Here is a 13,589-nt window from a genome sequence, read left to right as displayed (position 1 = left end):
ACCTTGTGAGACGTTTTTTTATGACAGTCAAATCTCAGAGTGTGACACCACGCGACTGATCTCAGATTGTTTGTGTGACACCATGGAATCATTCTTTCCGCTGGTCTATTTATTTATTTATTTTTTTACAGGAAACTGGGTAAGGAAGTCCTTCCTTGAATTCCAGGACTTAATTGTTCTTTCAGGGATTAAACAAGAACAAAGATAAACTCAAAAGTGACGGTTCCCTTTAAGATGATGACTTTCTACAGCTGTTTTTAATAAACTTACAGCCACCTTTCCCCTGACAAGAGATACCTTCACAGATTTTTGCTTCAGACGTTCATTTAACGGTAAGGGATTATTAGTTAGTAATTGCTTGTGCAGGTAGCAGCAACAGAACAGAAAGTAACAGAACATAAATCCAAATGGTTTTGAGACAATAAAATAAACCGGAAAATAAATCCTGTTGGTAGAAAAGTAATACAAGAAATACACTGAACTACATAAAAATAAAAATATAATACAGTAACAATAGCCACGCACGTCAGATAGACCTGATTTTTGATCATTTTGTCATTGATGGATACAGTCACCCTACACACAATATCCATTATTCGGGATATAGGAAGAAATATCCTCTGATACATATCAAAATAGTCCTTCATATAAACAGGCATAAAAAGCAAAGGCCTGTCAATGATAAAAGGAAAGAATATTGGAATCTTGTTGTTTTTTAAATAAAATTATGCTTTTTTCAATATCATAACCATAGATGTGTTAGAATGTAGTGAACTATATAAAAAAACAGGGATCTTACAAATCAATGTTTGGTATATTTTATTTTGTTGTAGGATTCACAAGTCTTTCCCCATAATTTTCTGTCAACATCAAACTTTGAAAAATCTGTGTTTCGGTGTTTTCTGTAACATAGTCAATACATCTGTGAAGAATCATGTTTCTGTGACATTAGCATTGCTGATCAGTGTCACCATTAGGGTATTGATGCCAAGTCAGATTTGTCCATACATTGTTAAAATATTAAAGTGCATAAATACAAGTGTGATGCATATTTTAATCTTTTAAGGGTTAAAAAAAATACCTCTACACTAAATCTTGCAGAGATAGCAATTGCTTACTTACTGCTCTTCCTCAGACTGGTGCTAGACAACAAAAAAAAAAAAGTGAATTCATTCTATGAAATGTTGGATAATGTCCTCCAATGGAGTAGTCTGTTACTGTCAGGTTCTACAGTGTAACATCTGCAGTATTGCACTAAGGGTCTAGCTCACATTTACTGTGGATGAACAACTTTTAAAAATGTAGTGGTTACTATGGAGACTGAGAGAACGTCCCCGCAGCAACGCTTCTGACCTGGCAGCTGGGCTCCGCAGCTCCTCGTCACAATCACAGTTCTAGCAGACTGCACCAAATTTTAGCCAATCAAATATAAGAACACTCAGACCACGTGATACATCTGCCGATTCACAAATTTGGGAGGACTTCTCATGTTATTAGAACGTTCTGGTGGAAGAGAAGTCTGCACGATGTCGAATGACTTTTACAAAGAAAAGCACCTCAATGTATTCAGAAAAATATAGATAAGAAACACAGCGAAACCAGATATTTTACGGTTTCAACACAAAATACAGTCCAGTTCCACATATCGATAAACAGCCTTTTTAACCATAACTGTAGTTGGGCTATAACTTCTGCATGGAAGTTGCATATGGTATGGTATGAAACTGCAGTTACTGGATCAAAACATAATGTTCGTGGTTGCTAAGAAAAACATTTCTCCTGAAACATAGGTCTGGGGTGCATTCTTTGTAGTACAGCAAAGCCGAACCAAAGGTCTGTTTCAGCACCTGGGTCAGCGACTGCATATGAAAGTGGGCTTTGTTTTACCGAGAAGCATCGGTAAGAAATGGATCTGTGTTACTTAGATCTGAATGTTATGAGCGTATCATCAAAAATGGCTGACAGGTAGAAGACTTTTACAAGGTGAAAATAGTTGCCTTTTACTCTAAGTCGTTATAAAGTATAGTAAAACTAAGAAGTTGGAAACTTTGTAAAAGAGGATTCAGAAGCGTATTTAGCATATTACTGCTCAGCGCAAGTATAGAAAAACAGGTCAGGGCTTAGGTCCATAAACTTCATTTGTTTCAAGCTTTTGCTAATCAAGTAATACAAGTTTGTTTATGTATTTGTATATGTAAGTTACAAGATAACGTGAACACTTCATTTTCTTTGATCATACATTACGTATTTTAAAGATTTTACTGCACCTCATAAACACACAACGCTAAAAAAGAGAAATCAAATAAGTTCTTGAATAAATATTATCCTTACTCTGAAGTCTACCGTACTTTTCGACTACCTATTAGAATAAATCTCACTGTGCTGTTGCGTAAAAATATACTGGCACAGATCGACAAATGCAGCCTGTATTTTAGAATAATCCAACTAAAACATCATAACAGTAGTTATAACTTACTGGTAACTACCGCATACTTATAATAAAACTACTGTATCATTTACATTCAATGACAGATTTTCTTTCTTGTCCTTTGCAAAATTAAGTAGCTGGTAAAGATAATTCCAAATGCTATCTCGGTTGACGAGACAGCATTCGTACTGGTATATTTTATACATGTATATTGGTGTAAATGTACAATATAAAACGACACGTTTTATACTATAACAATTGGCACATATGATGATATAGTAACATTTGTTTGCCACTGAAGGAAAAAATCACATTCAATGTTCAGATATGAGGTTAGAAATAATACACGTGCAACGTGTCCGTTGAAGGCCAGAAGCCTGTACGGCTCCACAGCATCAACATAATACAGCTTTTTCTAAACCTCTTGCTTCTCACACAAATCAATATCAAAATAAAACACTTAAACATTTGCCTGCTTGCTAACACTCATTTTCTCCACCAGCAAGCTACAATTAAAGTACAATAATAATTAGACATGCATGTATTTAATTGTCCCTCACCATATTCCCAATGTACTGTGATTCACAGTAACACGAGGTATTTACAAGATTAAAACATGAAAACGTCGTATAGGGAAATGAACGCTACAAATTTGTATTGATCCAATGACTCATGTGCAGGTTTTTTTCCACCGCGTCTTTTCCTCAACTTCAAACTTAAACTACCCTTACATTTAGTCACAGAATGAAATACATCCCGATTAAATTTCTAAATACGTTTTTTCCCTCAGTTCATTTCAACGCTCCGGATTATTAATGACTGTGCCCATTGATTCTCCTTCGTTTTTGAGGTCCTGAAATACTTCGGTGAAGAAATGTGGATCAGAATTGATTTGCAACATTTTCAAGCTCATTTTGTCAATAACCTCCAGGGATCGTTCCCAGAATGAGTCCTTGTTGGTTTCCACAAGGAAGGGTTTTAGCGGGTAAGATATTTCATTGCCCATGTAAGAGTAAGCTAGGTAGAGGCAGGTCAGGAAGGTGGCTTGAAGTTCATACTCGTTATCGATGTCATCTGTTACCGCTTCTCTACATAGCAAGTACACGAACACCAGGTTAGCTGGAGTGATGAACCCCTGGTCCTGCCAGCCCTGTATGAGAAGGGATCGGTCCACGTTCCTGAACCACAATATAATCTCGTTGGGACTGAGCTCTTTCAGTTTGAAGCATCTCCGACATATGAACTGACTAAGACACCGTAAGAGCTCACCAGTTGATGCCTGGACAATCACGCGTCTTGGAGTGATGATCGACTGCTGGTTAGGCTGTTTTATAACCGAGTCAAGCTGTTTACCGCTCTGGGTTTGAGTGGGTGGGTCGCTGTGGTTGGGAACCGTCGGCACCGGTACCGCAAGCGGGCCCAGCTTCAGATCCCGATGCGACTCTTTCCGGTCCGGGAACGACTGCTGTGACTTTTTAAGGTTTTCGCTGTTTAAATGTTCCACTGGGTCGCTGGGTGTCGGATTTACTTTCTTATTGCTCTTTTTCTTCGTGGAAGCCGCAACAAGCCGCTTCCATGTTAGGGCCGGTATCAATACAGGTTGTCGCTTGATGCTTTTTTCAGTCTTTCCATTACTAGGGTGTCCTCCCTCAGTCTTAACATCAACAACGCCCCCCTTCCTCGATGATGGCGATATGGAAAGCACTGTCCCCATCTCTGCCTCTTCGGTCAAAGTCAGTGATTTCCCGAATGCTGGAGTTCCGGAGACCGGCGCCGGTATTTCGTTATCTGCTCAAAGCCCGGTACTCAGTCCCATTGATAATTTCATTGATCACTTGATAGACTGTGGGCGAGGCTGTGGATAATCTGCTGGGCGTCGAGGAGTCAAATTCCAGCAAACTGTAGCCTAATAGACTGGTAGCTTGCTTAGTCCCCGTTATCTGTAAAAGTCCGATGCGCCGGCGACCTCAAGACAGTAGCAGAGATCAGTCGGGATGGACCGACCAGATCCTCGGCAATGAGAAAGCAATCGGATAAACCCGCAAACCCAGATTATTCTGAGGACTGTACCACTGTTTAAGATGGGCAATGATCGACAGGCAGCTGGGCCAATAGGAGGGAGCCTTAATGACCGTATCGCATCCTCATTTCACAGTAAGTTTTTTTTTAATACTGACAAACAAAAATAGCTGTGTTGATGTTTATGACTGTAACTGTCAATGTTTTATATTCCCTTTGAAGAACCATTTGTTAAATGAAAACGAAAATGAACATGAGCTAAGTATTTATTTTATTTGTATCCAATTATTAGCCTATATAAAAGAAGAATTGTCTATAGCCAAATTATTTCCCCCCCCCCGATCGTTAATGTTATAAAAGCTAAAACGGTAGGCCACATAAACAAATAATTCCCATTCGCTTTGGTGTTGCCGGAGTTATGCTAATACGATAGGGTGTGTTATATAAATTAACATATTATGTAAATTATCGCTACAAATTTTGACATTCACTTCCAAATGTTCTGAGGTGTAATTCTGTAGGAATGCAATTCGATAACATACTGCGTTACTTAATACATATTGCTATATATTCCATCGCAGTGGACTGAAGGACCAAAGTTCTTCGGCTTGTTGAATGACGCAATAACCAGGACAGTATTGCGGTAAGAAAGGCGACCACATCTTTAAAATATAAACATGTTTACAGTAGTAAGCCACTGCTGGTAGTGTAATACAACATTGACGCAATAATACGCTGGTATTTCTTAACAATAACGATTTATATGTAATTTGCTCTTTCTATAGACAAACGTATGGAAAGCTAATGTATATGGAAACCCATTTCCTAAACGAAGATGACTAACTTATTCTGCAGCTCATACCTTACCTACAAAAATTACCTGTCATTTTAATCTTGTTTACCGTCTTAGGTTAGCCGTGACTGTGAGCGCGACTCAGCCCTAATTAGATTGTTCCGGTTGTTCAGATGGATTTACCATCTTCATCGAACCCCTTTCAGTGTCAGTTTCGTTTCTTGAGACTAATTACGTTTTCATCATCTCACATTCTTGTCAATGTCGCCACTCATAATGTGTACATATAACAATTCATAACGCTTCCTACGTATCACTAAAATATACCGTGTATGTATATATGTACATATAACATACATACATAATATTTATAGGAAATAGCATCAAACTCTAAACAGAGGTTCCCAAAGGCTTCATTTTTACCTCCCTAGGTAGGACCGGCTCTCTGCAATCACATGCAGTCACCCCTTGGTGGAAAACACTGGTTCATTGCCAGTGGGAACAGCTCATTGATAAATAAAACCCAGGTGACATCATCAGCCGGAGCTGGTGTTAAATTGGGATTAGTCATTAGGTGAGCTGGACTGCATGTTCCACAGGAAGCTGCATAGAATTAATCAGGGCCAGCCAAGCTTCCTTGGGGCCATAGGTGAGATGGGGCAACTCCTTTCAAATGTGTTCCGGAATTCCGAGATAAATTCATTGTGAAACACTGTGGCTATCTCTATGGCAACTATGGGACCCCCCAGTGTAGCATTTAAATGTTAGCCCTGCTGCTAATAATCAGGTCTTCATTGTATTATAATATAGACAGAGGAACAATTTAATAAATGAAGTGCTAGACTGTGGAATCACACTCGGGCAGTGACGCTGGCTCTCACATTTAAAGTGCAGAGCTTGTTCGCTACACGTTCACGTGGCGTTTCCTTTAGGTGCTCTGGTCTTCATCCAAGGCCCAAAAAGAAGCAGTTCAGGTGAAACACCATATGTTACCAAATCCCTGCAGATGACTAAAAATAGATGAATGCACAAAATTATGGGTAGCAAAATATAGCAACACTGAGTAATGTATTGTGCAAATTAATCTACAAAATGTACAATCTTTTTCTGTGTGAATTTGAACAATGCAACAACAATAATAATAATAAAAATAATAATAATAAAAAAATAATAATAATAACAGTAACAATAAAAAACAACCATAGACAGGCTCTTTGTATATTCATCACACTCAACAGAGTTAAAAATAAATGCACTATTAGTAAAGGAAGCCTGCATATTACAGAAAACATCACAGGGTAACTGTGAAGCTTCTTTGCGACAACAGCCTCTCACAGAGGCTCACAGAAGGCAGTGGAGCTGTTAATTGGTGCCAGGCCTCATCCGCTCATACGTCGACACCCCAGAGCGGAGAGACATCACGCAACAGGCAGAGTGTTTCACACGGATGGAGAATCGAACAGCACAGGGGATTCTGGCCTTTGGATGAAAAATGCCCCGCTTATGTACCACACATACAAATGCGGGCCGCTTTACACACTTAATTTTAAACAGACCAAAAAAAATGGACCCGTGAAGCTTCTGAATATAAATATTTATGCAAGTCTGCAAAATTCGTGTTTGGGAGGAGGTGGAATGATGTTTATAAATATATGTATGTTCAGCTATAGTGGTAATGTTCAGCTAATGTTTTAATAATGTCATGTCTTTTAAAAGTAGTTTTTAAAGAATATTTGCTATTCCTTATGCAGCAGCGTTTACATAAGAATGCAAGACTATTTTACAATTCTAGGTAAATTTAAGTCGCCACATATTTTCCACATATTGTAGACCAGGGGGGTCACCAATCTTTTTGAAACTGAGAGCTACTTCACGGGTACTGAGCCATACGAAGGGCTACCAGTTTGAAACACCCTCCTAAACTTATCTAAACTTCATGTATAATAAACATGTTTGAAATTTTTTAATCTATATAAATGCAAATGTGATTAAAGAAGAATAGCAACAGGATAAAATAAAATTTTAGACGCTGCTCACTGGTGAGTTGTGGTATTTTTAGAACAGGTCCGCGGGCGACTCATGTGGTCCTTGGGGGCGTCCTGGTGCCCACGGGCACCATGCTGGTGACCCCTGTTCTAGACTTTATTTGCTATGCTTCTAGCACAGCAGTAGTATGAAACAGCTCACTCTTTGGTACAGAAGTGTATCCAATTTAAAATCTTAATGTTTCTGTTTAGATCTATTTATATATTTACTGCAACAAAATATGCATACATGTATCAAGTCATGTGTATCCCCCAACACTTATATCAACCATGTGAGGCAGTTGAAAGTTACATTTTAACGTATAATGTAAGGAGAATACACAGGGGAGTTTCTACACAGACACCTTTTTCAAGCAATCCACATTACAAAGCCGCCCCCTTGTGGTTACCAAGCGTAACTGCAAAATCAGCTTTTGCAAATGTCAACCTCGCTCCGAACGGTCATTTAGGATTTACTTTGGGCTTAAGTATTATGCGAACACCGTTATTAGTTTGTTACACGTCAAATGCAAAGAGTAGAATTCTGGACAGAAGAGTAATCTGCTACATTGCTACATCACCTCATTTATCTCATGCATTTTTCCCCTCCAGGACAAGTAAATAAATACAACATAACTTTTGATCAGGCAGAGACTGATGTAATACGAAGACACGGCACAAAAGAAGACTTCAAGTCCAGCTTCACTGGTTATGGTGAGATTCTCGAACCTGGATATTTACAGCTGACATGTCTTCTATTATTTCCCAAAGCCACAGACAAAGTTACTACATATTCAATGTAGTGTACAACAATTTAGATAAAAGTTCAAGTAATCTGAGACTTCAATAAACTGAGCTACTATGTATATACACATGCTTAAGCAGTACTCACTACATCAGTCAGAAACTGTGGTACCAATAGTGAACAGAAGGAGGCAGTGTTCTCCAAGCTGAGGTACAGTAGTATCTCCAAGAATGGAGCACTCATGGCGGTAGGGAGGCTGTTGATTTGATCTGTCAGCAACAGCCTTCACCACTTCAGGCTAATATTCAATAATCTCAGGACCGCCTCAGTGAAATAATACACCCAAGCCCTCTATCTGGGTAATATTCCCCATCTTGACAGAATCCTCCTTTCAACTGCTACGCCATTGCCAACAATCTAATCATGGAACAAACGACAATTATACCTCCCAGCTGTTACTACAGGAAAAGCTCTCCATACCGAAGGCGGCCATTTACTCAATTTGTCAGCATTTATGCTCAACGAGCGATGCTTGAGACTGAATGTAACGCGTCGAAACCGACAAGTGCGCTTATATTTAAACGTCGTCATGACAGCCCCGGCCACAAACGTAGACACTGGCAGGCCCCGGTGTGGGCACAAGTCAGAAGAGAGTCGTTTCCTTTCCTCTTTCCCCCTCTTTCCCCACCGAAAGCTCGTTTTTTTGGCCATTACGCAGTGGCTGTACAGTGGAGAAGCATTCACATGAACGGTGCCATCTTAAGAGGTGCTCTGCACTGCAAAATACTACTCTGTAATTGCTACTGCTAGTACACAACTCCCAATCACCTTCAGTCCAGGAGGAGAAGTAAACAAACAGAGGAAAAAAAAAAAACTCCCTCACATGAATCACATAATGCTACGTAATGGCAGTTTCTTTTCGAATGGCCCAAAGGCCATAGTGCATATTCCAGAAGATTCCTCACTGCCCTTTGTTGTGAGTGACATCAAAAGCAAACAGAAAGATCATATTTCTGGTCTTATCTGGGGACTGTCCGTCAGGGTCCTCAGCGGAGGATTAGGGCTGAGATTGGGGGGGGGGGGGTGGTGCGTGTGTGTGTGTGTGTGTGTGTGTGTGTGTGTGGGGGGGGGGGTTGGGGGGCGGGGGTTGAAGAGATAACAGATCCATTGCAGGGTCTATCCACAGCTGCGGAGAGCGGGGGAGATAAGGCAGAGCACACAAATGAAAAGACAACATGAAAAACATGGCACCCATCTCAGAAATCAGACACACACTAACGTTGTTCATTTCTTTTTTACCGGAGGGATCGTGAGGGATCTGAGGCATGGAGAAGGGGATAGACCATCGTACTGTCACAGTCCAATGAAAAAAGAATTATTTGGAATCAAGGTCAAGGGATATCTGAGTGCTGGAAGGTGGCAACCATTTCCGGTTATCCTGAGAATGGTGAAAATATCCCAAAATGTGTGAACTGCACTCCCAAGAACCCGAGGCACTGACGGAGGCCCCAGACCGGCTTTCCGTCCTTTGAAGCTTCCTGCCGCAGATTAAAGTATCTCATCCGAGGGCTATAGAGGTCCGCAGAGTGACAGAGTCCCATCAATGCAAAGACAGATGGAGGAGAACGGGAGGACTGGCATCTTTAGGCAATGGGCAGAACCGCCAAGGTGCCCAGGCTCTGCCTGCTACTTCTACGCCAGCATCTCTGACCGCCGTCAGTTGGCTTCCTACTGGAGGGGAAGGAGGCAGACAAGTCAGAGACGGCATGCGGTGGATTATAGGTTTAAGTGGATTGTTTTACATTTCGAGATATTTAATTATCAGTGACTAATGAGGCTGTGTCCTCTTATTGACTTGGCAGGAAAAAAAAAAATCCCTCCCTGAATGGGTGGACTCCAAGAGAAGAAAAAAAAAAACTAAGCGATTTAGTGTAAACTCAGCGTGGAGTATTTTGAAAGTTCTGATTATTAAGGCCCAGGAGAGCCTCTTAAAAGTAAATACCTGCCATCGAAACTAACTGTTCATGTCACGGATGTTCTGTGCTGAAGAGGGGCGGACGTCATCAGCCGAGGGTCTGGCCTGTAAAATCTAAACAGGTACCGTAAACGATTGAGGGATCCAAACCTGTGGTAGGTGTATCGCAACAGGGACCAGCTGGAGACACAAGGCCCAAACCGCTGTTGCTAGAGCCCCCCCCTCCCCGTAGCACCCGAGTAGCACATGCTTTGGAGTAGAATTTGTTTGTTTCCACCCCCCCTGTTAATTCAGAATGGCTTCATTATTTTTCCTGGCGAATAGCAGGCGTTTCAGGTCCAAAGGCGGTTTTATGAATAGGAAACTAATTAAAGGGGCAGCAGAGAAGAAATAATAAAAAAAAAACATAAGAAAAACAAAGCCCAAGAACACACAGGCAGATGGCCTCCCCCCCCCCCCCCCCCCCGCCCCCCAGACGAGATAGCGACTAAATGGACCCTTTGACTCCATCTGGAAAGACGGCATTTTTCTGTCAGTGTGTTCTTATAAAACTGCCTATTCACAGTTTCTGATCATTCAGCAAATATTTAGGAGTTTTTTTTTCCCTCTTCATACTGTCAAGTACGAGAAAAATAACTGAATTACTCATAGAGGAAAACTATTTATTTTAAACTTCAGTCATTTTCATTTATTTTACATTAAGCAACGTTTACAGTGCTATTCCCAAAGAGAAACCCCAAAAGAGCTTAACAATGTCAATGGTTCAACCATCTAGACCAGTGTTTTTTCTGAGTCCAGTCCTTAGGGACTCACAGACAGTCAATGTTTTTGCTCCCTATCAGGTGCAAAGCTATCAGGAGCTGGGAGGGAGTAAAAACATGGACTGTCTGCGGCTCCAGGATGATCCTGACCCTATTCTACAGTGTTTCTCAATCCAGTCCCCGCAGACCCACAGACAGTTCAAGTTTTTGCTCCGGGAGTTGGGAGGGAGCAAAAATGTGGACCGTCTGTTGGTCTCCGAGGACCAGATTGGGAAACACTGCTATATTAGATAAGCAGTTTCAGAACAATTAGATACATAGATACATGTAACAGAAAGTGGAAAACTCCGGTAAGATTATTATCTTCACTTTAAAGATACATGCAAAAAGAAACAGATTAATATTCAGATGTATTGGCATCATTTTGTCTTCGCTGTTGGTCATACTTAGTTTCAGAACGCTTACCGACTGAAGCCGGGTCTGTCACTACGTCACCAACAGGGGGCACCCTTTCCTGTGACGTCTGCCTCGTTAACGAACCAGCAGGAAGCACAGACTGGTCTGTATCAGACATCTACAATAGACAGAAAAGAGCCTGTTTATATAAATGAGGTTGTGCTTCGTGCTCTGTTACAGCCAGGATTAACAGACAGCCCCCCCACCTCACCCCCCTCCGGAATTACTTTTAAGGCTCACAGATAAAGACACACAACTCCCATTGCCATCGTCCGAGTCTTTTGATGGAACAGCTCCCAAAATAAACCAACATCCTCTCCCAGGGATCCCAGTCCCAACATCTGACTGCCCCCCGTGGCTCAGTCCAGCTCACAAACTCCACGAGTGACTCCGCAAGGGGGGGCGGGGGGGCTTTCTGGTGATCGAAGAGGCTGAACGTGACACCTTGACAGGAAGGGGGGGGGGGGGGTTCTTAACCAAATGCACATTTTCCTCCTTCTTGCAGTGTGTTGGAGTTGTGGGAGAGAAGGGGGGCTTCTTAGGGACATGACGAGAACACCTAGTAGCATGAGGGTCTGTGAAGAACATCTCCAGCTGCTTCTGGACGGGGAGAAGTTTAACCTGCCAGAAAGCGCCTTGGAGTATGGATACAGCTATCGTTCTCCTTAAAGTAAGCTTTTGGCAAATACGCCAGTGGCCTTGAATGTAGGAGGACGCCCTGGGCGATAGCTGTAGACAAAGTAAGTAAAGAGTAGAAGTAGTTTGCAGTTAATCGTCCAGCTGTGAAGTCAAGGTTAGCACATTGCTATGGACAGGTGGCAGACATACCCCCCCCCAAACCATCAGTGTATCCTACTTGTCTCCCTGCTACCCGCCACCCCCACAAGCTTTAAGAGGCACCTCCTGTTCCCCGGCCTCGGGGCGAGCCAGACACCTGGTCCAAAATCAACAGCACATGCTGAAAGGGTCTGACGGTGCCCTGTCCCACGCTGAGGATGAAGTCATTCCATCCTACTATAGCAAAACATCACAACTTGTCAAGCTAAAGAGAAAAGCCACAGAACCCCCCCATGAACGTAATGATACCCCCTTTCCCCTCTTACCCTCCACTGTTCTGCAGGGCGATGATTTCCAGATTGCACCTGCTGCCAAATTGTTATTTAGAGGCAGCCACAGTAAAATCGTTACCGGCTAATACAACGGTGCAACACCGCTTCTCTAATCTGAGTGCGATCTAAAAGAAAGAGGCATAAGCATTTCAACAGCCACTTTCAGCTCTCCAAATAAAACGCACAAACGTTTTACACTCACAGTCGAAGGTAAATATTATTTTAAATCGGTAGTAATGATTGACCGAGAGGGCAGAGACCGAAAAAACATCAGTAAAAATCGAGCCTTGACACTGATTGTCCATTCCAGATGTACGATTTTGAAGCGCACACAACACGACGTCTCTCCCTATACTGCCCAGGAAAAGCCATCTGTTTTTCATACAGTATATATAAATATCTGATTAAATGTAGGACTCCACAATATCACTGCATGGTGGTATTACGTCATTATTATGGGACGCTGACGCCAAACTAAAACTTTTAAAAATAAAACGACATTATTTAGTGAGACGGACCTTGTGACTTGTGCATTATTACAATAAAAGTACAACAACATAAAGATATGTGGAGTATAAATCATTCCAGATTCTACCAGCAGACTATAATCAAGTCAGAAACCCTTATTGTCACTGTAAGAGCTATTTAGCAGTATGGAACTTATTACCAAAAACAAACGTCAGAATGCATTTATTTGGAAGTTTCAATTGGTAGTTAAATCAAAGCCGGAACACCCATCACTGGATTGTTACCTTGCAGCCTCTGCTTCCTCTCTGTTCCCACCATAGGATGGGTGTCTTTTCATGGCGCTCCAGCAGGGGGCAACAAAGGATATTAAATCCAATTTAGGAGTCTTGTCATCCAGTATTAAGCTAATAATTGATTTTCATTTTTATAATAATAATCATAAAAATGTTATCGTAATTAGACATGTTCGCTGATTCTCAGTGGAATTAATAACCTGCGGGTTTTTTCCCCCTCTTTTAGGAGTGATAAAATGACCAGACTTATGGGTATGTCCTTGATTTAAAACCCATACCATAATTCATGTAGGAAGAAATGCGCTATTACATTAATTTTTTCTGCAGTAATTTTTTTAAACAGCCAAACGGCCATTTAGACTAATTCCTATATCGCTTTTTAAGGCCTGTTATCTTCCTACATCTGCTGATCCTTGAAGTGGTTTCATAAGACACGACAAGAGCGCGGTCCAAAAGTGATCAGCCGGCGAGGAACATCTGAAAGCCATTTCCAGCAATTAGAGGGGGAAACTATCAGT

General features: G+C 41.4%; 1 protein-coding gene and 1 long non-coding RNA gene across 2 annotated transcripts; one reads left to right on the top strand and one right to left on the bottom strand.

Annotated features, from left to right (window-relative positions):
* Positions 1 to 802: 802 nt before the first annotated feature.
* cdk5r2b (cyclin dependent kinase 5, regulatory subunit 2b (p39)) lies at positions 803 to 4,517 on the bottom strand. Its single transcript, XM_023817733.2, has one exon. The coding sequence runs from the start codon at positions 4,140 to 4,142 to the stop codon at positions 3,225 to 3,227; it is 918 nt and encodes a 305-aa protein (XP_023673501.1). The 5' UTR covers positions 4,143 to 4,517; the 3' UTR covers positions 803 to 3,224.
* Positions 4,518 to 4,649: 132 nt separating this feature from the next.
* Positions 4,650 to 9,903, top strand: LOC140593448 (uncharacterized). Its single transcript, XR_011993808.1, has 3 exons — positions 4,650 to 5,090; positions 7,877 to 7,978; positions 9,314 to 9,903. It is a non-coding gene; the product is annotated as an uncharacterized lncRNA (long non-coding RNA).
* Positions 9,904 to 13,589: the final 3,686 nt, after the last annotated feature.

Source organism: Paramormyrops kingsleyae, chromosome 1 (genome assembly GCF_048594095.1).
Source record: "Paramormyrops kingsleyae isolate MSU_618 chromosome 1, PKINGS_0.4, whole genome shotgun sequence".
Classification (NCBI taxonomy): Eukaryota; Metazoa; Chordata; class Actinopteri; order Osteoglossiformes; family Mormyridae; genus Paramormyrops; species Paramormyrops kingsleyae.
Note: the sequence above shows the minus strand (reverse complement) of the source record. Positions and strands in the feature narration are given on the sequence as shown.

Excerpts from the sequence above, each read along its gene's own strand:
- cdk5r2b (XM_023817733.2), bottom strand. The coding sequence starts at position 4,142 with ATGGGGACAGTGCTTTCCATATCGCCATCATCGAGGAAGGGGGGCGTT.